At 41.0% G+C, this 23584-nt stretch overlaps 1 protein-coding gene across 12 annotated transcripts in view; it reads right to left on the reverse strand.

Annotated features, from left to right (window-relative positions):
- tanc2b (tetratricopeptide repeat, ankyrin repeat and coiled-coil containing 2b) overlaps window positions 1–23584 on the reverse strand; it is a 156530-nt gene that overhangs the window by 10377 nt on the left and 122569 nt on the right. For 10 of the 12 annotated variants that reach the window (XM_032574556.1, XM_032574561.1, XM_032574558.1 and 7 more), the window contains 17 exons: window positions 20102–20233; window positions 11784–11822; window positions 10186–10467; window positions 9918–10042; window positions 8183–8414; window positions 7655–7824; window positions 7247–7525; window positions 5428–5595; window positions 4591–4751; window positions 4244–4352; window positions 4034–4156; window positions 3699–3935; window positions 3411–3626; window positions 2718–2811; window positions 1208–1341; window positions 646–769; window positions 18–193 (listed from right to left, as the gene is read on the reverse strand). In XM_032574556.1, the coding sequence (XP_032430447.1) occupies window positions 18–193; window positions 646–769; window positions 1208–1341; window positions 2718–2811; window positions 3411–3626; window positions 3699–3935; window positions 4034–4156; window positions 4244–4352; window positions 4591–4751; window positions 5428–5595; window positions 7247–7525; window positions 7655–7824; window positions 8183–8414; window positions 9918–10042; window positions 10186–10467; window positions 11784–11822; window positions 20102–20233 (2801 nt within the window). The remainder of the gene's footprint in view (window positions 1–17; window positions 194–645; window positions 770–1207; window positions 1342–2717; window positions 2812–3410; window positions 3627–3698; window positions 3936–4033; window positions 4157–4243; window positions 4353–4590; window positions 4752–5427; window positions 5596–7246; window positions 7526–7654; window positions 7825–8182; window positions 8415–9917; window positions 10043–10185; window positions 10468–11783; window positions 11823–20101; window positions 20234–23584) is intronic. The other 2 variants (XM_032574560.1, XM_032574559.1) reach the window with 1 other exon arrangement.

The following is a 23584-nucleotide window of genomic DNA, read 5'->3' on the forward strand; positions in this document are numbered from 1 at the left end:
TTCTGTATCTTTCCTACCACGTCAGAGTCGCCGTAGAAGGCTGCTAGGTCAAGGGGCGTGCGTCCGTTCTTGTCTGCGTGGTCAGTGGCAGAGCCGCTCTCCACTAGGTAGCGGACCACAGATAAATGTCCTTTCAGACAGGCCCAACTCAGTGCAGTCAGACCCTCCTTATCCATTAGCGACAGAGAAGCTCCTGGGAAAAGTAACAGTAGCAGCTACACCTTCAGATTCCTCTTTTGATATTTGGACACATTTAATTTGACTGATATTAACTGAAACTATGCTCAGCTGTTTCTCTAATTGATGCATAGTTTTACAAAAAGTGGTGGAAACATACTGATCTACTAAACATTCCTAATTTCAAAGCCATGCCAACTGTCCACTGAAGTTTTAACCACTGGTGAATGTTTTTTTTAATATTAATTATTTCTTATTCAAACATTTTTTGGGGGGGACATGACCACCTTCTTCATAATTTGCGCTGTTTCAACTCAGCTCATACAGAACGTGCAGAGTATTTAAACATTTGTCTAGTTTTCAGTTGTTTTAAACGTCTAACGGTGAAAGTAAAGGCAAACTAGCATCATCAAGCTAATGTTTTTCTGCCATCTTCCAGTTCATTAACGTTTTACTGGGACTACGTACCTTGGGAGAGTAAAAACTCAACTGTTCCCAGATGTCCCTCTGAGGCGGCCATCATTAGAGGTGTGCGACCCTGCTTATCAGCCATGTTGATGTCGGCTCCATGAGTGAGAAGGAGGTCTACAATCTGCAAAAACAAAAATACATCAAATTTACAACCTACACTTTGAACTAAATGACTTATAGTTCATTTATAGTTCACTTTAGCCTTACAAAATAATGTCAAAGTGAACCTTTTGTTGTTGTTTTTTAGCAAGACAATTTTTTCACAGCTGATGAAAAAAGTCAATTAGAAAATTATGTTAATTACTTTGCATTGTCCCTACCAAGTAAATGAATACATTTCAAATTTAAAACAAGGAAATGTTCAGTCTTTGTTTTATATTATATTATTTTCTTAGGGGAAAATATTTTTGTTTTTGCAAGATTGCGTATAAGGATAACAGCATGGACAGCAATCTGGATCATTGAGAAATCTAACCCAAAATCAAAACTAGGAACTTGGGAAACTTTGATCACAGATAATAGATGGAAGTTTTCAAAGTGAGATAATGCTGTCACCGACCTGCCAATGTCCGTGTCTGACGGCGCTGAAGAGTGGAACAATGCCTCGTCTGTTGGGCTGAGCCACGGCGGCGCCCTGCTCCAATAAGAGGCGGCAAACCTCCAGCTTCCCGCGACCCGAGGCTGCCGTCAGAGCTGATGGCAAACATACACAGACCAACGAGAAACAAGAGAGTAATGTTGGAAATTCATGCATCTTTTTTTTTTTTTTTGCCTTTGATAAGGCAACATGTTTCACCCTCCACAACCCATCTAAAATTCTTCTTTCCAAAGATTGGTTTTCTGCGTTTGACACACTTCTGGAAAGTTGCCTTATGCGAGGTCTATACACTTGTGAACATTTATTGTCTTATCTAGTGAAGATTGGAGTTCAATTGATTCCTTATGAATTTTCCCCAATGAGTTTTGCTTCTCAATCCTCTCAGTTTTCCTTCCACTTAGCTTTCCGTTATTATGCTTGGATACAGAAAATTGCGCAGCCAGCTTCTTTAGCAAAGACGTCATGCGTCTTCTCACAGAGGGTGTATTTTCGACATCTGCCTAGTCACTGATGTATTTTGGAATATAAAGTTGTTTTCTTATTGGATTTTAATGCTATAATCACCAAAGGACCTGCTTTCAAGTTGTCACAAGTTGGCTATACAGAATTACCAATATAAATTAGCTTTTGAATTATATTCAAATGAATTGTTTTAAACTTAAAAATGCTTCAGAAAACAATGCTGCATTAGAAAAACCACAATCTTCCCCGATACATTTGAGATGTCCTGATAATCGAGGAGAGATTTGTCTTATTCAGTGATAATTAGGATTTTTAAGAAGCATAACCTTTTTTCTAACACTGAAAGTGGTTGCTGCCCTGTTTGGATGACCTTGTTATTATCTTATCTAGTCAGCTTATTTATTTTCTACTGCAAAACACCTTTGAGATGAGGTGTGTAGCTGGGTATATTTCCCCGAATCGCTCTTTAAAAACCCGCTCTCAGAGCAGCTGTCGGCCTTCTGATCCTTTACAAATGATAAATATGTGACTGAGTGAGAGCACGTTCCCTCCTCAGCAGACATTCGTGAACAGCCGTTTCCACGCCGCAGCTGGGGGAAGAAAGATTGTAATGAGGTTTTGTAGCTGCAGGTTACAATGATGCATTACATTTCTCAGCACCCTGCCACAGTACAATCAGACTAGTCATTTGAAAGCCCCCTGGAGCGACTGCTTCTCCTCCCTACTCTTCCCCTGCTTGTGAGCGACACCTCTGACTGCATCGTCATCAGGCTCTGACGCAGCAGCGCGCAGGCAGACACAACGAGAGAGATCGCTTACATCCGCACTGCAGCGCTCTGCCTCTCAGCGACATTCAGGAAGCACCCTCTCTAAGAAAAACAGTGCATGTCTGGAGAGACCCCAGGATGTTCTCCTGCAGCTGTCCAAGGACTTCACATCAAGACATCTTTTGCGATTGATTTTTGTGCGGGTTTTGTGTGTAATGCGGTTGTATTGAAGGTATTCCCACCTGTCTCTCCCCACAGGGTGTCAAAGTTATTGATCTGAGCACGCTCCACTTCCTCTTCATCTTTCTCTGGCAGGTCCAGCAGGTAAGAAACAATCTGATGGAAGAAAACACAAAAGAAGCCAACACATTAACATCCTAGTTCTCTTTAATATCTTCTTTTTTTTTTTTGTTAAATCACATGATTCTCCTCTTTTATGTGCAGTCTTGATGTCAGTCTAATCTTATACTTCCATGTGTTAGGTGTATGAATATTTGGGATGTGGAGTTTCTTTCCATCAGAATCCATTTAAAGTGTACTGCAAAAGTATTCAAAAACTTCAATGTATTTTATTCAGAATTTTATGTTCCACTTCACAACAACCAATTGTGAAGTGGATGCAAAATGACACATGGCTTTCATCCCCCCCCCCTTTTTTTTTTTTTACAAATAAAAGTCTGGAAAGTGTGTGTGCATTTGTCTTCACCGTGATTTTCTTATTTAATTTTCTGGTTTTCTGAGTTTGCTCGATGAACACTCCTGAAGATACAGAATATACTACAGGAAGATGCAAAAAAAAAAGTATGCCAAATATTTCAGGATATCCGTCTCCATGAGGTGGAAGTTGTGAATATCACCACTGCAAGGTAAATTCCATATGACACAGAGAAATGTGAAATGTCATGGTAATATAGACAAATACAGATGTGCCGTACCTCTGTGTAGCCCATGCTGGCTGCAGCAACCAGTGCCTGCTGGACTGCTTGGCTCTTAGTGAAGGCTGCCTGCTGCTGTGCCTGTGGTGACTGTTGTTGCTGCTGCTGTGAGCCCACGTTCCAGTCACTCTGGATGAGGAACTTCACCACCTCCATGTGGCCCCTCAAGGCCGCGTGAACCAGGGCGCATTGGCCGTTCTTGTCCAGATGGTCCACCTTTTACACAAAAACACAAATATTAACCAGGGTCCAATGGAAGAGTCGTGCCTCATTGTTCCCCCCACACACCTTTGCTCTCTTGCGACAAAGTGCAGTGACGATGGCCATGTGTCCGCCGGCAGCAGCGTAGGCAAGCGGTGTGAGGCCGTTTTCAGACTGGGCGTCCACGAAGGCACCAAACTCGAGCAGCAGAGCCACCATGTCCATGTAGCCCAAATGGGAGTGAACGCAGAGGATGGGGGCGTTATTCAGCACCTCCGTGCGGTAGTTCACGTTGGCACCGCCCAGCATCAGAAGCCGACTCACCTAAATACACACGAAGAGCAATGCGTTAGAATTCATCTGAGAAGTACTTTCTGTGTGTAATAATTAAACACAGAGTCATCATTTATGGATCACTGTACCTTGATGTTGGGAGTGTAGAGATTTCTGAGTGATGAGAGCGCTGCAGAAAGACCCTCTGTGCTGTAAGATATCCACAAACCTTGCAAGATAGACGATGAGACGCCGACTTTCTTGCTGAGACCCTTGAAGACAGAATGTAAACATTCTTCAGTGCAATGCTTGACCACCGCTGTGTGTGTGGGTGTGTTTGCCTGGTTATAATGTTCCACCTTAAAGATATGTGCTTTGAGGATGTGATGGCCCAGCTCGATGGTCTGCTGTCTGTTCAGCTTGTTCTGCAGGCGAGAGAACCAGAAGGCCAGCAGGGTGTGTCCGCTCCTGCAGAGACAATGAACATACGCCGTCAGTGCTTCCTGTACTTTTTAAAGCTAACAGCACTGCTGGTGAAGTTGAGTTCACCAATATCCACAACTAATTCTTTACTACAGAACAAACAATACTGTAAAATTTAATTTTAGGTAGTTTTTTATTTTGTACATGTCTTTATTAAGGGTGTCTCTGATCCAGGATTTTACTGTTCCATTATTTACCTACTCCCTCGCTTATCTGTGCTCACCTTGGGTCGCAGAGGAACTTTGTCTTTTCTCCCTCTTCTCTCCAGATCAGCCACTCCCTGAAGGAAGGGTGAACAAACATCCTGGTGCCATCCCTCCTCTTCACGAGGAAGACTGACAGGTTGTCGACACGCTGCTGAAAGTCTTCCCAGTCCAGTGTGCCCTGCCACCAAATACAATGCACATGTTAAAGCTGGAAGAAGTCCATATTGGTCAGGACTGAAATTAAAGACAAAGCTTCATGCACTTTTTGCCCTATTCCTATAATCATAAATACATCATGCTGTCCAGTATGGCAGAAGCAGACCGATGATTTGGGTCTGTTTTGCTACCAAATGACTGTTGCGTTTTTGTACCAGTGGTATATATAGGCTATGTTCACACTGCAGCCTAAAGTGACCCAAATCAGTTTTTTTTTTTTTTGCGACCGGTGTCTGATCTTTTCATGACAGTCTGAACAACATTAATCAGATTTTCACAAATAATACCGAGGCCACCAAGGGTATGTGGTCCTAAATCTGATACATATCTGATTTTTTCAAATGTGAACTGTGTCTGTACTGCCAAGTCGCATTCGCCTGAAATGTACATCACTGATACTTGACAAACGTCACTAATCTACATCCTGATACTTGGAAGCAGGAAGAAAAACAACAACCAAGTTGGACTATAATGAGGATTAAGTTGTTAATGTGCTGGATAAACAACTTTAAAATCACACGACATGCCCCAACTTTGTCAAACACTGATCAGGCTGGCTAAGTGTGATGTTACTGTGTATGCAGGTGAATGTAGTCATAAAGTCTCCTTCGCCTAACGTGCTGTTTCAGGTAAATTACCTGCAGCGAACCAGCATTGATGGCCTGGTATATCTGCTCGTCCGTCAGCGGATGGAGCGACGCCACGGCCACGTTGAGAAGGGGAAGCGCCCGCTCGAACGACGACTGTGTGGGGAAGCGCATGTTGCACTGCAGCAGGTACACCTCTGCCAGGTTTACTGGAACCACCTGACGAAGGAAGGGAAAAAAAGGAAGGAAGCAGAGAATCTGAATGGTAATGCTGATTTCCTTTGGATCCCTTCTATACAACATGAATAATGCATTGTGTTTGCACGGAGCGCCTTTTGCTGCTCCACACGGACTTCCTCGGAGCGAAGAATGTAAATTTATCACTTGTCACTTCTTTATGGAGTCTGGAAGCACGTCCGAATACATGAAATTAAATGAGTCTGGGGGTGAGAGATAAAATATTTCATTACGAAAGGCACACTGAAACATTTCGAATGCATTATTAATCAAAGGACGTGTTGGGTCCTGGCTGTTCAAAAAAGCTTTAGTTACACTACAACGCAGGTAAATAATAATAATAAATAATAATAATAATAATAATAAACTCTCCCAAGTATTATCTGAGGTAATTAGTAACTTATTTACTTTGGGTTTTTAAAGAATAATTAAATTCATAATAAATAAATTGCAACACAGTTACGTTTACTTTCTATAAATGCTAAATGCAACACCTGGACAACATTTATTAACTCTATATAAAAGCATAACATCCCTCAGTCGAGTTATTCTACCATTTTTATTACAAAGGGAACGCATTTTGATGATGGCAGGTGGCAGGTCATCAGATGGTTGATTATTACCTTCATGATCTGCATATTAAAGCTACAGCTGGTAGAACAGCACCCAGTGCTGGGAGGCAGAATAAACAAGTGGCTAAACTCCCTCTTTCTTTTCCACACTTCCACTGGTCAAAATTCAGTTTTTTGGAATCAAATTTCTATATTTCTAGGACATTTTTATATCCTCACAAACAGACCTGTGAGAAGGCATTTCCACGCCTCACAGATTTCTTTGATTTTTTGCTGTTTTTTCCCCTCAGACTTCAAAGTTTGAGATTAAACACATTTTGGCATGATACAGATACAACCAGAATACAGAAAATGCCATTTTCAAAAAGCAAGGATATAATGTACTAAGGGAAAAATTCTCCCTAAACCAGTTTGATTCTATGTGAAAAAGTAATTGCCTCCTAATCCTAATAACTGGCTGAACCACCCAATACTGCCATCTGTGAAAGCTGGCACACTCAGGCTTTTACATCACTGTAAAAACATAAAGGTGCACTCTTCATGGTGCAATCGCTCCAAGTCATCTACATAATATAGTTTTTAAGCAAAGCAGCCTATGTAAAGTCATACCACACCATCAAAATCAGATTTAAGTATTGATTTTCACTAGGCCACTAAGTCTTGTACTTTGAATTATGATTCCCGAGTGTGTTTGAACTTAAGGTCAGAAACTGATGCAAGTCATGAAGGGCCTCACAAAGACCTGTGATGGCTTTGCAGCCCAAAGCCATCACACTACCACACCCATATGATGTTTTGTTTTCTTAAACTGTGAGGTTTAAGATGGATGTAATTAGACTTTCATGTTCGAAAGAGTTGCATTTTTGTCTTCTCAGTCCACAAAAAATATTCCTAAAGTCTTTGGGATCATTGTGGGGAAATGTGAGAAGGCGACTGTGATCTTTTTTGGAGTAAAAAGAAGGAAAAGCAGAAGAAATCTGAATGGGGAAACAATACAGTAGTTTACCAGACTGTGTAGACGTCAAATGGTCAAAGTTTAAATGTAAACCTGAACCACCCACCTTATAGCTGGAACTTTTGAGAACAAGGTAGCCCTTCTCAATGAGGTCAAAGGTGAGCTTGAGGTACAGGTAGGACCCCTGGCTCAGGGCCTTCAGGTGGCCGCTGAGCTTGCCAAAGGTGGTGTTGTCCATCTTGCCGTTAAGCGAAATGTTGTTCTGGATTTCGGGGCTGCTGTGGATGCGGTGCAGGATGTAGCCCTGCAGGTCCTGGTCTATGGCATCGTTCTCCTCCAGGCTGTCCAGGGAGATGCGATGAAACGGCAGCGCGTTGGTGATCTCCTGCAAGCAACATTTGATTTCAGGTCATTTGCATATTCAGGCTAAATGCATCGATGACAAGTCGAATCTGGAATCAGAAATAAATGAGAAGCGGAAGTTCAGTGATGTAAAAGCTCTCAGTTCTTTCACCTGTAGCGTTGTTCTGACCGTCACCACTAGTTTGAGCCAGGGAGGGAACTTGTGAATGGTTTTGGTGAGGAAGGAAACAACGGTGTCTCCGTAGTCCGGCTTGTGGAACTCGGCCTCATTGAGGCCGTCGATGAGGATAATGAGATCCTCCTCAGAGTTGATTTTTCTTTCTATAAAATAATCAGTGGGGAGAAACTGTTTAGTAAAACAGTTCTATATGAACCTTAGCCACAGATTATAAATCTAATTTAAATTTTTTGAGTTTTCTCTATGTTCCATGTATTGTAAGCTTATTAAAAACATTCTACAGAAGCCCAAACCAAACCCGACCCGACCACCAACAACAACCGGTGTTCCGGCAGGGTTCAGGCTACAGACCTAAACTTTAAAAGTTTACTTTACTAGAAAATACCAATGTTCCAACACAAATGCTTCAAAATTCACAACAACAAATGCTGCGAGAGTTATTGCTGTGTTATTTTAATGCTTTCATTATTTGGGTAGAATGTTCAGCAACGAGGGTCTCACCTTTGTAAAGTGCATCCAGGGGTTCCAGGACCCCCCTTCTGAAGGACGCCAAGGGGTCCTGGACGCAGGAGCGCAGACTCAGGACGCTCTGCAGGTGTGGTTCCCTCAGAAGCTGCTCCCTGTAGGCGACCAGGTGCGGTGAGCGGCACAACAAGGCTGCGACGTTGTGCACAAACTCCGGCACCAGGCAGGTGTAGGCGTTATCTGCCTGGCAGTAGTGATAGGCCACCACCTGGGGGCGACAGAGTACAGAGCAAAAACTGCAGGTCACTTAATGAAGAATCCTGCATTCATCACCAGCTCTCCTGACCTTTACTAGCCTTTACGTGTTACAAAACTTATTAAAGATCAGTGCTGAGGAGAACATCACCTTGAAAAATAACCGCTTTTAAAGCTGTGTGAGTGCAGAGTCCGCTTTTTTTCACCGTCATTTGGGATGGAGTCAACTTCATGGTGGATGATCGCAGCATAATGAAACATAATACTTGTTGTTTCACTGTAAGGCTTTAGCTATTAATAATTCATAGCTGCAGGCTGATTCCTAGTCAGCTCACGCATGTGCGAGCTGACTGTGGCACGACGGAGTCAAGTGTTAAACTGTCACATTTCACAGCTACGAACTGGAAACATGATCGGATGAAAGGGGGAACGGACTCAGAAAAACCTTCCAAAGGGTTTGCAGTGATGGAAAATAGTGCTGGATTTTCCGAGAGGTTTTCAGATAAAACTACGGCAGCAGGTGTGACATAGAGGTTGAATATTCAGAGGTGATGGCAGAATCCGAGGGTAGAAGGATGGGGGAAGAGAGACTCATCAAATAAAATGCTAATTTTTTAGTCACAATGGAATACGGGGTTTTAAAACAAAAGGGGTGAAAAAGGGAACAAGTTCAATTATTAATGCCAAGAGTTAACAAGATCTAATAGCTTGGCTAGAAATGGCTTTCTTCAGATATAAATATTTTATAAGGTTCCCTGGCAAAGTTGTTTTTTCTTTTTTAAACACATCTGCATAATGCAGGAGGCTGGGACTGGGGATGCAGATGGTCGAGCAGCAGGGAAAGGAGGGATCGAGGTGCACAAGCAGACTGGAAGAACCACAGGGAAAGTGGGCAGGTGTTCGCACTTTATGTGCTTGCACATTCAAGACTCAAAATATGTTCAAGACAGTAAAGTAGAAATTTTAAAGCAGATTCCAAACTTTTTAGATGATTGTCCCCTTTTCATCTTAAAAAAAGTTACCAAGTTACCAGCTACACCAACATTAACACACTTTCTGTTTCAAATTTCAAGACAGATTTTCACAAATCTCAGGTAATTTTTTAGACACTAACAGTTTTGTACAAACATTTAAATGCGTTGATTTAATTGGTTTAACTATTTTTGTTTTAAGAGTTTGGGCTATGATAACAATGTCCCCAATAAATCAAGAGAGGGCACAGACAAAGCCTGTTCAAATGTGTAGGTATAAGTAACTATAACCTCAAATGTCAAGCAAAGAAGTTTATTTTTCTTAAAAAAAAGACAAGTTGTTTTTATTATCTTGAGATAATAGGATCTTGATAATAATTACCTTGCTTAAAACGAGATAATAGTTTTGTTGACAGTTGAATTCAATGGGATGAAGAAATTATTCAAAATGCTGACCTAATTTTGTCACAATAAGCTTCAATATTAGACAAAGTCTTAATCTTTGAATGGAGAGGTTTGTTTGAATAGCTGTGTGTTTTCCATACTTGTGACGCCAGCCTCCTCATGGACTCTTCCTGACGTCGCCTCATCTCAGGGGTTCCAGGACAGCTGCCTCCTCCTAGGGTGCCGTGCGTGGGTTGGGGCTGCGTGAGAGGGAGCCCCTCTCCATCTGGACACAAGACAACAAGAACAAGCTAAGGGCCAGCTCGAAAAAACATTAATCGTAACTTTGAACGGCTATTTTTCAATCAAATGTTAAAGTTGTGCTAAAAGGTAGAATTTAAACAGAGTTGAAAGTAGATTGAAGCTCACGTTTGGGTGAGGCCTGCGGGCTGTCCGAGGCGATCTGCCTCATGCGGGTGCCGTGGCAGCTCAGCGCCACCAGCCGGGAGATGATCGCCGTCTTGCCGAAGCCGATGTTGCCCACGATCACGACGCCATGGTTGCTACCGCCGTTGGGGTTGTTGAGGTGGGCGTCGATCTCTTGGAAGAGCCACTCGCGTCCCGTGAAGACAGAGTCCATGGTGATGCTGGGTACTTCGAACAGCAGAGGTTTGAGAGCGATGTCCTGAGGCCGATAAGGTGCAAAACGCACTGCGGGTTGCAGGGAAACGGAGGACGTTTAGAGGACCCAGAGCTACTTTACTTAATTTTAAAAAGTTCTTTTTAAAATCAAATTTCAAGATTTTCTAGTTCCCTTTAGCTGGACGTCAAAATGTCCATTATATAACTGTCCAATTTTATGGATGGATGGATGGACGTAAAAATGTTAATGGATGATGTTATGGATGGACAGACAGGTGGATAAATGAATGCATGGATTAACCTCGTTTCGATGGACTTTGAGACAGACTGATGGACAGACGGATCCATGGCTGGATGTAGGGCGTGGCAAATGTATGGATGGACAGACGGACAGATGTGGGTATGAATAGACAGAAAAGTGCATCATATGGATGCATACCTGCTATATCTCCTACATGTTTGCTAATAAGTTTATCTGGACAGCTTGCAGCCTTCTGTTTGGTATCACTACACCAGGCAGCAGAAAACGTAGTTAATTAGACCAGATATGATTTCAATGCTTAGAAATTTAGCAGCGGTAATTACAAATAAAAAAATGCAACAGTAGTCCAGAAAGGGTTGCTTTAAACATAAAACACTAAGAAAGTATTCATAAGTACAAATAAAAGGAATTGGTGGGATGGCGATAACCTAAGGAGTAACATCATTATATAAATCACAAGAGGGAGCAAATGTAACTACAAAGATCAAAGAAGGTGATTATTACTCTTCTAAATCCAGTGACTGCTTTCATCAGTCGCTGCCGACTGCTGCTTTTTCTCACTAGGGGGAGTCGATAAGCCAAAGTCACCCAAAGGTTGGACATGTTCTCTGCAGAACATATGGACCATTAAAGACTAATGAGGGTAAAATGAATCTGGTACACAGTTCTAAGGCTGTATGATAAAAACCTCTGTAAACTTCAACCTGCTGCCTCTGGGCATCATCTCCTGAGCCTCGTCTTTTAAACTCTTAAAGCATCCCCTGCTTTTAATAGTTATGGCGTTCATTTAAATATTATATTTTTAGCAGTTCTGCTTGAGACTGAATGAGATTTTTGTTTGTATTTGTCAAACAGGGACATTTTTATCATCTTACAAATAAATACTTTAAATGTTTTTACTGAGCCTTGATGTAATAATCCAACACAAAGTAAATGCTTAATTAGTCGATTGTGAAAAATATACATTATTTAGTCTGTAAATTCATAGAAGGTTATGGTTGCAATTTGATAAAATGTGAAATTTAACGGTTATGAACACTTTCTAAGGCACTGTAACTAGTAGCCAGTGAGGAGATTTGGGAAAAGACTGACAACCTGATGCGACAAATTTAAAGTAACTTACGTGACTGAGATTGCCAGGCATGGGTGTTATTTGCAGAAGCTGAGACGGACAGCAAGCAGAGGACAGAAAGTAAGGAGAGAAAGAAGAAGAAAAAAAAAAAGCAAGTGAGGACAGAAATGAAAACTGCAGCAGTGTCAGAGGACAGAGCAAGGGGCAGCTCAGTTGAACAAGAAGTGAGCACACAAAAAAAGTGGCACTAGCATCAGCATGTTATGATGTTAGAAACAACCAAACTAAGGTCATTTAGCTACTAGTCTTTGAATCAACACTGAGCACATTTTTAAGCATGTCTGCAGGGCACGTTGGGGAATATAACTAGTTCAATTGTTGTTAACAAGATCAATAAATTCCCATAAAGAGTAACGGAGAGAACGTCTGGTAGCAAGTCGACTCGGAATGGCAGACTCTGGCCTTGAATCCACTGCTTTATTTCATGTAGGTTGTTAGCAACATTTTAATATGAAGCCATCAACATCTGCCATGTGTCAAATCTCAAATTTGAAGCCACAGGGACAAGTCATCTCTGACAACGTGCCAAATCCTATTTTCAGTTGAGTCTTTCTTTTGCTTCCTTCAGTTAGGCGAGTTGTGATCAGATCCTTGCAGAGAGAGGTAGCTGCTGCTCAGATGACAGCCTGCGAGGTAGTTCATTTCACACTCTGCGGACTACCAGCAATAAGCATACAGAGAACCAGAGGTGCAGAAAATATGTACTTTGCAAGACAGCAAGCACGATGTGGACAAAGAGTGCATTGTGCGAGTTAGCATGAATTTTTATACTGTACCATAAGTTCAGAGGCAAATATCAGAAGGTTTCAGTAATGCATCAGAGAAAAAGTGGGAAAAATGCTGGACGCTTTCAAATGAAATGTTCAGTATTTGGCGTAAACATACTTTTGCTTTTAAAACAGACAAACGTCAATGCAGTTTTTAAAGGACGTTGGTTTTAAGGTTGGAGAATCGCATAAGTCTGTGGATGCAAACTGCTTCGAATCCTCATGCCTTTTTATGTAAACTGACGGACTTGACGATGCTGAGATCAAGGCACTGTGAGGAACGTCTTCTTTTTTGTTGCTTCAGTTTTTGCACAAAAACATATTTTTTCTCAAACATTTGAACCCCACCTCACACCTGCTTATGCAAAACAAATAAGTGAAAATTCAGCTTCCTAAAGAGACGCCTCGTTTTGCCACTATGTGACACCTTTCCGTCTAAGAGTAACACAGAATTTGTTGTCCTGCAGCAAACAGCTCCCCAAAGAGCTTTTTTAGCCATGTTTTTTTTTTTTCCAAGAAGGCTACCATGAGGGTAAAAAGAAATGTGATGATCACGGAGAGCATATTTCAACCAATAAAATCAGCAAAAAAAGAGAGAAAAAGATCAATCCGACATATCTAGAATTGCATGAAAAGCTGTTTATAAGGAGTGCATAGGCAGCACTAAGCTGTGTGCCAGCTGCAGCTCAGTGTAATAAAAGACGCTTCATCCATATTCCCAGGTCAGATTATTTTTTTAGTGCTAACTCAAAAACCAGAGGGTTAGCAGAGGGAAAGAGGCAGAAAACCAACTCAACACTGATGTAATATTCTCCCAGAAAGAATGATGACCTGATGTAACACTGGTGATAAAAAGTGTAAAGACTGCCCAAAGCTGCCAGCATCAGCGGTCACAGAAAGAAGGAGCTAAACACCCAGAGCTGTTCTGTTTTAAATGTTGCTAATCCAATTATCCTGGGGGTGAATGAAAGCCTAACATGGCTGCAAATCTCCTCCCGTACTTGTGGAATTAGCAAACCCAACGTTGCGCTATCTGGCACCATCCCCCTAAAATGATTACCCCGCCTCATACGATTTGAGCCATGCAGCCTCCGCTGCGCCACTGTGCCAGGCATTCCAGGAAAACATGGCAGCCATGTTGTGAACGGGGGCTGAGGGAGTAGTTTCAAGGCTGCTGAAAGCAAATGTATTTGTGAGGGATGGATGGATGGCGGTTGCTCATAATCCTGCCCATAACACTCTCCCTCAGGCGACGCAGAGGAAGGTATCACTCCATTTCCCCCCTTATCCTCCTCCTCCTCCACCGGCAACCTCTCCACGGCCAGACGGAGTGAGAGTCCCAGACTTTTTTAATTATTCACCAGGTGAGGATGACTCACGGTGGCAGGGCAGCCTTGAGAGTGAGGAAGAGGAGAAACTGAAGAGAAGAATCAGTAGAAAGAGTTGTGGATAGATATTCTGCTTGTAGCAAAAGGGTTTTGGGAGGGTGATGACTGGGATCATATGGTCAGAGAAAAACCTAATTATACTTTCTAGGGTCATCTCCACACCTAGCACTCGCCCCATATCCATTGTTGTGCTGCAACTCATTCTATAGTGGCGAGCCAGCCAGATCTTGTTTTATCAAACCATCCCGAAACCATGACACTTCCACCTCTATGCTTCACTGTTGAGGTTCTTTTCCTTCATGCCAAACATGTCATTTGTTAAAGTGTCTAAATAATTCAATTTTACAATCATCTGTCAAAGGAACATTATCCAACATTGTTCCTTTGACAATTATTTGCCCAACATGTTTATCGCAGAGAGCAAAGGTTTCCTGCTTGATTGCCATCTATAAAAGTTAAACATTTACACTCACTTTCTAATTGTGTAGTGTCCTACCTACTTGTATAGAGGTAGGTATTAACTTCCATCTTAGCAGTAGTAAGAGTCCTCTGAAGACACTTTTCAAGTGGGTTTGGGAAACTTCTTTTTGCATCTTGCAGTCTGCGTTCCAGTGTGAACCTGCTTGGTCAACTAAATCTGGGCATGTTGGCAGTTATTTTGTGAAAGAAAAAAGCAAAAAAAAAAAAAAAGAAAAAGTAAAACTTCCAACAATTTGTTTTTTTATCACCTTCAATGCTGCTCAGCTCTTTATCATTTGTGGCCTAAAGCAATATTTAAAATCTAAATGCGCTTGTGCAAACTCCCATTTTCAGAATATATTTTAATCTATAGATTAAAACTTACTTTTGGAAAAGCTTACTTTTAGCAGCCAAGCCACTCCTAGTTTGTTATTTCAGTTTAAAATAATAATCTTAGTACATAAGTACTTTTCTGAGTACAGTATATTAATGCAAGGCTAGGCTTTAAAAAACAAACATGTTAGTCATATTTTATTAAATGTGTAATGTAGCAAGTACATGATTTGAATGTAAACCAGGGATGAATATTTATTTACTGATCAATTTTAAAAGGCAGTGTTAATTTTCTGCCACAGTATTTGCATATGGGCTAGAAAGTTTTACCTTGCAGAACCATTTACAACTTAGCTAACTTCTCTATACTGCTTGTTGCAAATGTGGATAGCTTGTTGTGTTGTTTTATAGCTTAACTTAGCTTTAAAACCATCTCCCTGTTCATCTGCCACATAAAATATCCAAGAAATGCATTCAAGTGGGTGGTTGTAGTGTGACAGGATGTGGGAAAGCCAAAGAAGTATTAATATGTTTCATGGTATCACACAGAAGTGATGCTTGTTTGCAGGAGAGTTTTGTTAACTGTAAGGAAGTCAGTGCATCTTTCAAGCCTTATTTCTTAAATGTATCATCTGTAACAGCACTCAGACGAGTTTCTCAGAGTTATAATTTACTCATCACTCTTGTCATGGAGTAACAAAACCATCTGGAAGTGTAATTATTTTCATACATAAAAGCCCTCAGTCAAAGTCGGATTTCCATCCATAAGCAAGAGGCAGAGACAGCAATGGACAGAAGGAGAGAGCAACAAAAACAAACAAAAAAAAAGAGTGAAAGTGAAGATAAATGAAGGAGAAAATGTGTGTGCAGTGTACAGTTATGTGAGGGAGTTTGCAGTGAATAGATAAGGTGGGCGATAAATCTTAGAGGTGGGCAGGCAGGAGCACAAGACAGTCCATTACAGTCTGACTCACTCTGCTCAAAACAGCAGCACTGCTTGCCCCCCCCCCCCACAGTGGCTGGCTTCAAAGGAAGATTGGACAAAATCAACCAGAGACAGAGCTGTATCTGCTAGCCGGCTACCACCTGACCAGTGGATAACCTCCTCCCTGCTAATCCATGTACGAGTCTGCATCAATCAAATCGTTGGATATGATCTACAGAGCAATTATTTTATTTTAAGCTCTTCCAGCAAGAGTTTTGATTTGGATCTGCCAGCCGACAAATGTCCAGAGAAGATCACAACATGATTCACTCTTTGGTAGCTTGACCAGCTTATGACAAATTTCACAGCAATCTGGACATTAGTTATCAGCGTGGCACAAGACTGCTGTATAGAAGAAGTAGCTTCCTGCTCAGCTTCTACATATAATAGCTTAATTTATTAACTTTCATATTTCCATATTTGTACAGTTTTGCCAAAGATTTCTTACTCCTTTTTTCACCTTTTTGTCATACACTCACAATGTACAATGAATTGTATTGGGATTTTATGACAAGCCAAAACAAATGTGCATTTTTTTTCTTTTTACAAATAAGTGAGACAAGTATTTGTCTGATAGGCTACACCTAAAAAAAATGAAGTGCAAGAAACAGTTTTTATAGGTCATGTAATAAATCCACCAGGCAAAATTTTTTGGGGGGGAAGTGCGGAAAATCCATCAGTAATCCAGTGTAATGCAAAACAACATGTAAGTTGGTAAAATAACACCCTAAACACAACATCCTTATAGCAAAACATGGTGGTGGCAACATTAACTTACACATCAAAGATGGAAAGATGAATGGAGCTAAATTCAGGGCAATCCTAGTAGAAAAACCTACAAATGCAGGCCACAATTTTTAACTTTAAAAAAAAATGTTCTCACTACTTTGTGTTGGTCTATCACATAAAATCTCCAAAAATACACTGACGTTTGTGGTTGTAAAGGGACAAAAAGGAAACATTAAGGGTGTGAGTACTATATAAGCTAAGTTCAGACTGCTAAAAAAAAATAGTCAAGCTAACAGCAACTCTCAGTTTTTATCAGATAAAGTAAAAAGAAGCTGGTGAGATTTCAAACAGTGACAGATTGATCTTGTTGGCTTTACAATCTACCAGCTTTTTTCCCCTCTTCTTTAAAAGACAGACTCATTGACAGATGCTGCTGTTTTTATTGATTAGAAGCAAATTAGTTTTTATAATTATGAAAGGCTTTAATTGCGGTACCTTTTCAGGCAAGTAAATTGCAGCTTTGATGCTCTGGTCACATAAATTAATATCTTTTTTCTTGGCCAAAACCCTTACTTTACCTCTGCTGCTACTTTTAGATGTTTATTGATCAGTATGAGAGAGACAGCGGCAACACCGTATCCTGCTGCTTTCACCTTAAGTTTGTGTCATTCAGCTGACAAACAAATCCATTGTTACATACAATAGGCTCACCATGAACCATTTTCTTGCATTTTTTATCGCATCATAAATTGGAAACTAACTGGAGTTCTCAACATGTGCTTCAGGGGCTTTCCTTCAGCCCTGCAAACCAAAACTAAACCCCAGAACCCCCTCTAGTGGCTACATTGCTTAACAACCATGGCTGTGATGCTTGGTAATGTGGGGAACAGGGGGACCTATTTAGATGAGTGGAAGGAGGATAAACAAACCTTTGCAGAACTACAAATAAATAAGACCTTCAGATATCCTGGGATATCAGGCCAAGATGACAGCTACTTTTCTGTTCAATCAATTGTCTCTAACATGAGAGTGTGTAACTTCAAGCTCTAAGCATGACCTTGAGTAAAAACCTTTTGTCATCTCATTCTTCTTGGGGGGCAAAACATGGATTTTCGATTCACTCTCATGCCCCGTCTAGCTGTGCCTCTTCCTCTGTCTCTACCAAGAAGCCACAGGAGCAGCGCACTCAGGGAGGCTCTGACACTGATCTAAAGAGGCAGAAAGCATGCTGGGATGCAGTCGTTTGGCTTGTAAACACACTCGGCTGCCCTAAGAGTGGGGGTCAGTTAAAACAAGTGACTTTGGCAGAACCCGGCAAAGCTTTGGAAAAAAAAAAAAAAAATAGAGAAACGAGGGACTACCTCATCCCCCTGAGTCCATCTCCATCCACTGCCCTACATTTTTCCACACTCCTTCACTCCACGCTTTCCTGCAGACAGCTGCCCTCGAGCAGGGGAATCGCATCAAACCTCGGCTGAATGCTTTCTTGGGTGAGCAGGGTCTTAACAGGTGTTTGAAAAGACAAACAGATACATATTTGTACTCGCTCGGGCGGCAGAGGGCAGCCATGACGGCGCTCATTACAATCCGACAGCGGAGAAGGAGGAGGAAGGGCAAGAGGACAGATAGTGTTGTGACATTTGGCTGTTTTAAAAAAAAGGGAGGCGCTTGCTGTGCGTTAGAATTAAAACAGTGTGAAGTGAAGCGGACACAAGCTGTGGCTGTTGAGACAAATTTTAGCTTTGTAGTGACACAGCGTGGCAAAAAGCTCTTTGTCTGCTCTCTCCCTCTTCTGCTTTTTTCTTCTTCTTTTTTTTTGCGCAGAAATAAGAAAGAAACTAAACAACAGCTGAGAACGTTCAACAACCGAACCACCACGTCTCTGGCTTAATACCTCACAGACACATGCAAGTCGCTCCCAACTGCAAAATCTCCCGCCTCGGATTTCCTTCTGAATGCTCAGTAAGATTTGGTCGTCATACTGCTTCGCCTCGCACTCCTTAGATGCTTTTGAGTTGTGCTGCTTGTTGAGGACGGGCTGAAAGGATCAGCGGAGAAGGCAACACAACAGGCTAATCACAAACAAACCTGAGACAAAGCACCATTTTTTAATTAAAGAGAAAATCCATTATGGCTGCAGGGCTCTTTAAAGGCAAAAAAAAAAAAACAAAGAAAAAAAAGACAACCCTGGTATGGAGTCTGTCAGCCACAGGGAGCCTATGATCGACACAACTACAATAAAAAGAAAGTGTACCTTTCACCACTGTTCGGGTTTCAGGTATCGGGACACATCACATATTATTTGTCCATTGGACTCGAAGCTAGTCTGAAGCAAGCTTCACCTCCAGAAAAAAATGCAGAACAGATTGGAACATGTTATTTTTGCAAGCCAAATACTTCAACTGTATTGTATTCATAAGAAAAAAAAGTCACAGGTGGTTTATCAAGGCCTCACAGAACATTTTATAAAAACTAAAGCAAGGTTTCTGTGTGGTGACAGCAAAAATATGAGGGTGCAATTGGAGTTGCAGCAAATACAGAGCTAATATTATCGATTATACCTAAGAAGGATCCTTGGATTAAATTCTTGGGATTGATGACACTGTGCACAAGTTTTCTGTCACAGTTACTTTTCACTTTATGGTTGAGAAGTCAGACTACCATTGTGACACTTTAAAGTCATTATTAGCAACATTTCTCAAAGTTTTCTCAATCAAAAATAAATGAGCTAAAAATTTTACCACAAAAATGTCACCATATGCCCACATGCTGTGCAATATTTACACAATGCTTGGTCAGGGCTTCTTTCACACTAATAACTGCATCGATGCTATTAGCCTGTAGCTCTGCTGAGATGATAATTAAGCCCAGGTTGCTTTAATAGCGGCCTTCAGCTCGCCTGCATTGTTGGTTCTGGTACCTGTTTTCTTCCTCTTGTCAGTTCGCCATAGATTCTCCATGAGGTTTGCTGACCAATCAGCAACAGTAATACAATGATCATTAAAGCAGCTGTTGGCAATTTTGTTTGTGTGGGCTGATACCAAGTCCTGCTGGAAAATGAAATCAGCATTTCATCAGCTTGTCAGAAGATGGAAGCTTGAAGCGCTCTGAGATTTCCTGATAGATAGCTAGCCTGACTTCGGACCAGAACCAGCAGATGAAACTTTGGACCAATTGGAGATTGCCTCTCCAATCTTCCTTCACATTCTGGAACCTTAATTTTTTGACTTAAATGAAAAACTAGCTTCCATCTGAAGAAAAAAAAAAAGACTTCTTTCACTTAACGCTCCATTAATATGTTTGCATACAGCACTCTGAGAGCAGGTGGCTTATTTAGCAATGATGTTTTGTGTTTTACCCTCCTGAGTGAAAACGGCTTCTTCTTATATGACTGGAGTAAGAAGTATTCCTCATAATATTGCAGAGTACATACATATTCAAAAGTTACTGTTTTTGGTAAAAAAAATTTTTAAATATTTTTCTGAGAATCTGTATAATAGTTTTGCTTGAAATATACCACTACACAGAATGACTCTATATGACAAAGCAGTTTCACTTGTTGAATTGCAATGTAATAAAATGTATGTTTTGATGATATTGTACTGTGGCGAGATACACATGAGCGTGTGTCTGAGTGTTTGCACTCACCTCTCAGGTCCTGCCCGGAGCGACCCGGCCCGCAGGTGGTGCTCTGCCTCGGCATGCGCAGCGAGGTGCGTAATGGCGTGTGCCTCTGATCATCCAGGTACGCCAGGTCCTCTAGGTGGGCTGAACTTGTAGCTGTCGTCGTGTGTGGGACGGGGAAAGGGAAACAGCAGGATATATCAGAGGAGGAAAACAGAGAAAAAAAAACATACAAATGCCAGAATGCTTGTCAACAAACTCATAGTGTGCACACATACAAAAGAGCGTGGCAAAGGTTTCAGAGAAAGCGGAAAGATGGAGCCGTTGCTTCAGCCCTCAAATTCCCTCCTCTCCGTGTCTGTCACGCAGCACGGAGGCAGATGCCATGCGGCCCCTCTCAGGATTAATTAGCTTAGCAGACAAATGTCTTATTCATGGAGCAGGCGCTGTCTGACGCCGGCTGATGATTGTTTCACACCAACACTGTGTCTCCGAGGCCGACACTCAGAACCGCTGAATGCTGAATGAGACCAGTGGACGTGAACAACCTGCCTCGTCGTCGCACCTGAGCTGCACAGTTCACTCAGAGATGAGAAAACACGAGACAGGAGCATTAACATGCAGGGAACACTCGGAGATCGAGATATGCAGCGTTTGGAGCCAATGAGGCCAAAAGTGAATTTTAAAATGGATTAATATTCTATTTAAACTTAATATTCCCTTTTCCAAACCATTCTTATTCCATACATGTTTTTCCATGAAGGAACAAGTTTTAACATTTTGCTGTATTAAAGCACACCGAGTAAAAAGTTTTATTACAATTATCTTCACTAGTTATTGTGACTGTAAAAACTAGACTAGAACAACTGAGAGACTAAGAATCCCTCACTCATTTGGGAAAAAAAAACACAGCCAGATGGAAAAATAAATTCAACAAAGGGAGCAATATTTTCAAACAACTTTTAAATGTCTTGACGTTACTTTAAAATTTCCCTGATCTTCTGACTGCTTTTGTATCTCACTTCTGTTACAGCAGTTATGGTTATTATGTTTGACAGCAAGAACAAAAAAAAACGGCAGAAAAATAAATAATTTTAATAATTAATTTACTCCTTTTTAAATGTTGCATGATACCTGCGGTAGTTCCTAGATCCAGTCAATTTTTAGGGGGCGTCAGTGGGAATCCATCATCATTATCTGTTGTCTCTCACCTTCTCTTTTCGCAGGCACAGGAAGCTAAGGCATTGTGATTCTCCAAGAAGAAAGCCTTCTCTCACCTTAGTCTCCACAACACTGATGCCTGTCCTGTCCTGTGTCTAAAAACAGGCTTTACATGTATAGCTTAGAAAAATACTGAGCACGTCTGCTCAGTTGTATGAGTTTGTTGCTGGGTGCCTCAGTCACCCAAGTGACAAACCTTAAAAAATGAGCTACATTTGTTTCTCAAATAGGAGGGAAAATGGCAGCTGGGAATGTTGTTGTTAGAGGCTCAACCCTGATGGGAATAGAAAAGGGAGAAGGAGGGGGGTTACTGGTCGCTCAACTGGGCTAAAAGCAGAAAGTGTGGAGGCATTAATCTGCAGCTAAACCAAGGAAGAATGACTCAGGGCTTCAGGGCTGGGAAGTCTTTTCCCCCCTCTCTCTCCTTCTCTCTTTCAACTGTGTTTGAATGTGAGAACTGAAATCTGTGTGCTCATCATTCCTATCTGCAATGCAGCAGGCTGCTGGGGATCGCATTCACAGCCGCTGTGCCAATGCGCTAAGACTGCACGCAGAGCGGAAAGAAATAAAGTAGGAAGGCAGAAAAGAGTGGAGTAGGGAGAAGAATAGAAGGTATGCATTAAAAATTTGACTGTGTAGATGAAAGCTCAGTGCAATGATAGCTGCACTTCCTGTTTAGAGGACAGACAGATAGCAAGAATGCATGCATGCACAAACACTCAATCAAACAACAGCTGGGCTGTCGTCCAGCACCAGTTACAGAATCAGCTGGCAGGACAAGGAGTTGTTTCATATAAAGGTTAGCCACTGGCACTTTAAGTGCCTTGCTCTTTTTTTTTTTTTTTTATCTGATTGACAGGAATTTATCATCACACCTCAATGTGGATAATAGAGGTCCTGTAGTGTCCTCCTATCTTGACTTGGAGAAAGTCTGGTGCAATAAAACATGAAGTCCTTCCTGCCAAGTAATAACGTTTTATTTTTTCTAACACAGAGAGCTAGATAAAAACCTATTTAAGTAACAGAAAACACAGAATTTCAAAAATGGACAATGTTTCTGAAATGGTTCATTGTGACATTGGTGTACCTCAAGGCTGTGTATTCGTTCCTTACACTATTCAGCTGCTATATCAATAGTTTCCCATTGATATAGCAGTGTGTGTGTGTGTGTGTGTGTGTGTTTGTGCATTTGTCCACCGACATAAATATGACATTTATGCTAACAGTACAGAGGAATATCTATATGTAGAAAACAAGCAACAAGCTAAAGAATACATTTTCTGAACTGGCTGTAAAGTTCATTTTTACATTTTAATAATACTGTGGGAAGTGGTGGCCTGGCTCAAAGGGACAAAAGCAAACACAAAGCTGTGGTGAGCACTGTAATTTTTAGGCAGGGGAAGATTATAATAAAATGTGAATATTAGCTCCATAATATAAATAAATTTCTCTGTCCCATTTTTTTGGGGGGACAGAGCACTAACATTTTATGCAAGTCAGTCAGGAAGAATGAAAACTCCTTTGTGTCTGTGTTGGAAATCGGATAAGGATTAGGACAATTAATACTACTGATCTGTCAGTGAATTCAGATGAAAATTGGCCTGGATGTTTGAATGGCAAAGACCTGATAAAATCAATTGCTTTTAATTTTTCATTCTAAATATATAAAGACCGATGAACATTCAGACTCCTCAACTGACATTAAAATGCCAAAGTGATTTGGACTTTTGAAGGAGCCATCTTAAATCAGAAATTTACTCCTCCAAGTACATTGGGCAAATGTTTTAAACTACCCTAACCTTTTTATACATAAGGAGAGTAAACTAAAGGTAAGTTTAACCTGAGAACATCAGCATATTGTGTAGTGATTATATTAAAAAAAAATCTAATTGTAATTAAGATAATTTTTAATTAGCCGAGCAGAAAGTGAAAACATAATCTAAAATAGGTAGACATGGTTTCACTATACAATACCTGTGGTGTCATAACTCAGAGTGAAAATACCAGGTTGAATTTCCTGAATTTCCTCTTTGTGGGACAATGAATGCTTTTTCTGTTCTGTTCACTATTATGTAGATTTTAAGGCAATGTTTAAGATGACCTATTTTCTTTTACTTAGAAAAGCTCACCAGGCACCTCACAGCTTATGACGTGTAATGGGTGTTGCTATTTTTGTTTTTACACAATAACTGTCAGTTTTTTCTGCCTTTTAAAATAATGGCTCCTTAATCCTGTCATAAAACAGTACAAATCTGTAAAAACATGTTACTTTAAAACCCATTTTGC

Source organism: Xiphophorus hellerii, chromosome 10, assembly GCF_003331165.1.
Source record: "Xiphophorus hellerii strain 12219 chromosome 10, Xiphophorus_hellerii-4.1, whole genome shotgun sequence".
NCBI lineage: Eukaryota > Metazoa > Chordata > Actinopteri > Cyprinodontiformes > Poeciliidae > Xiphophorus > Xiphophorus hellerii.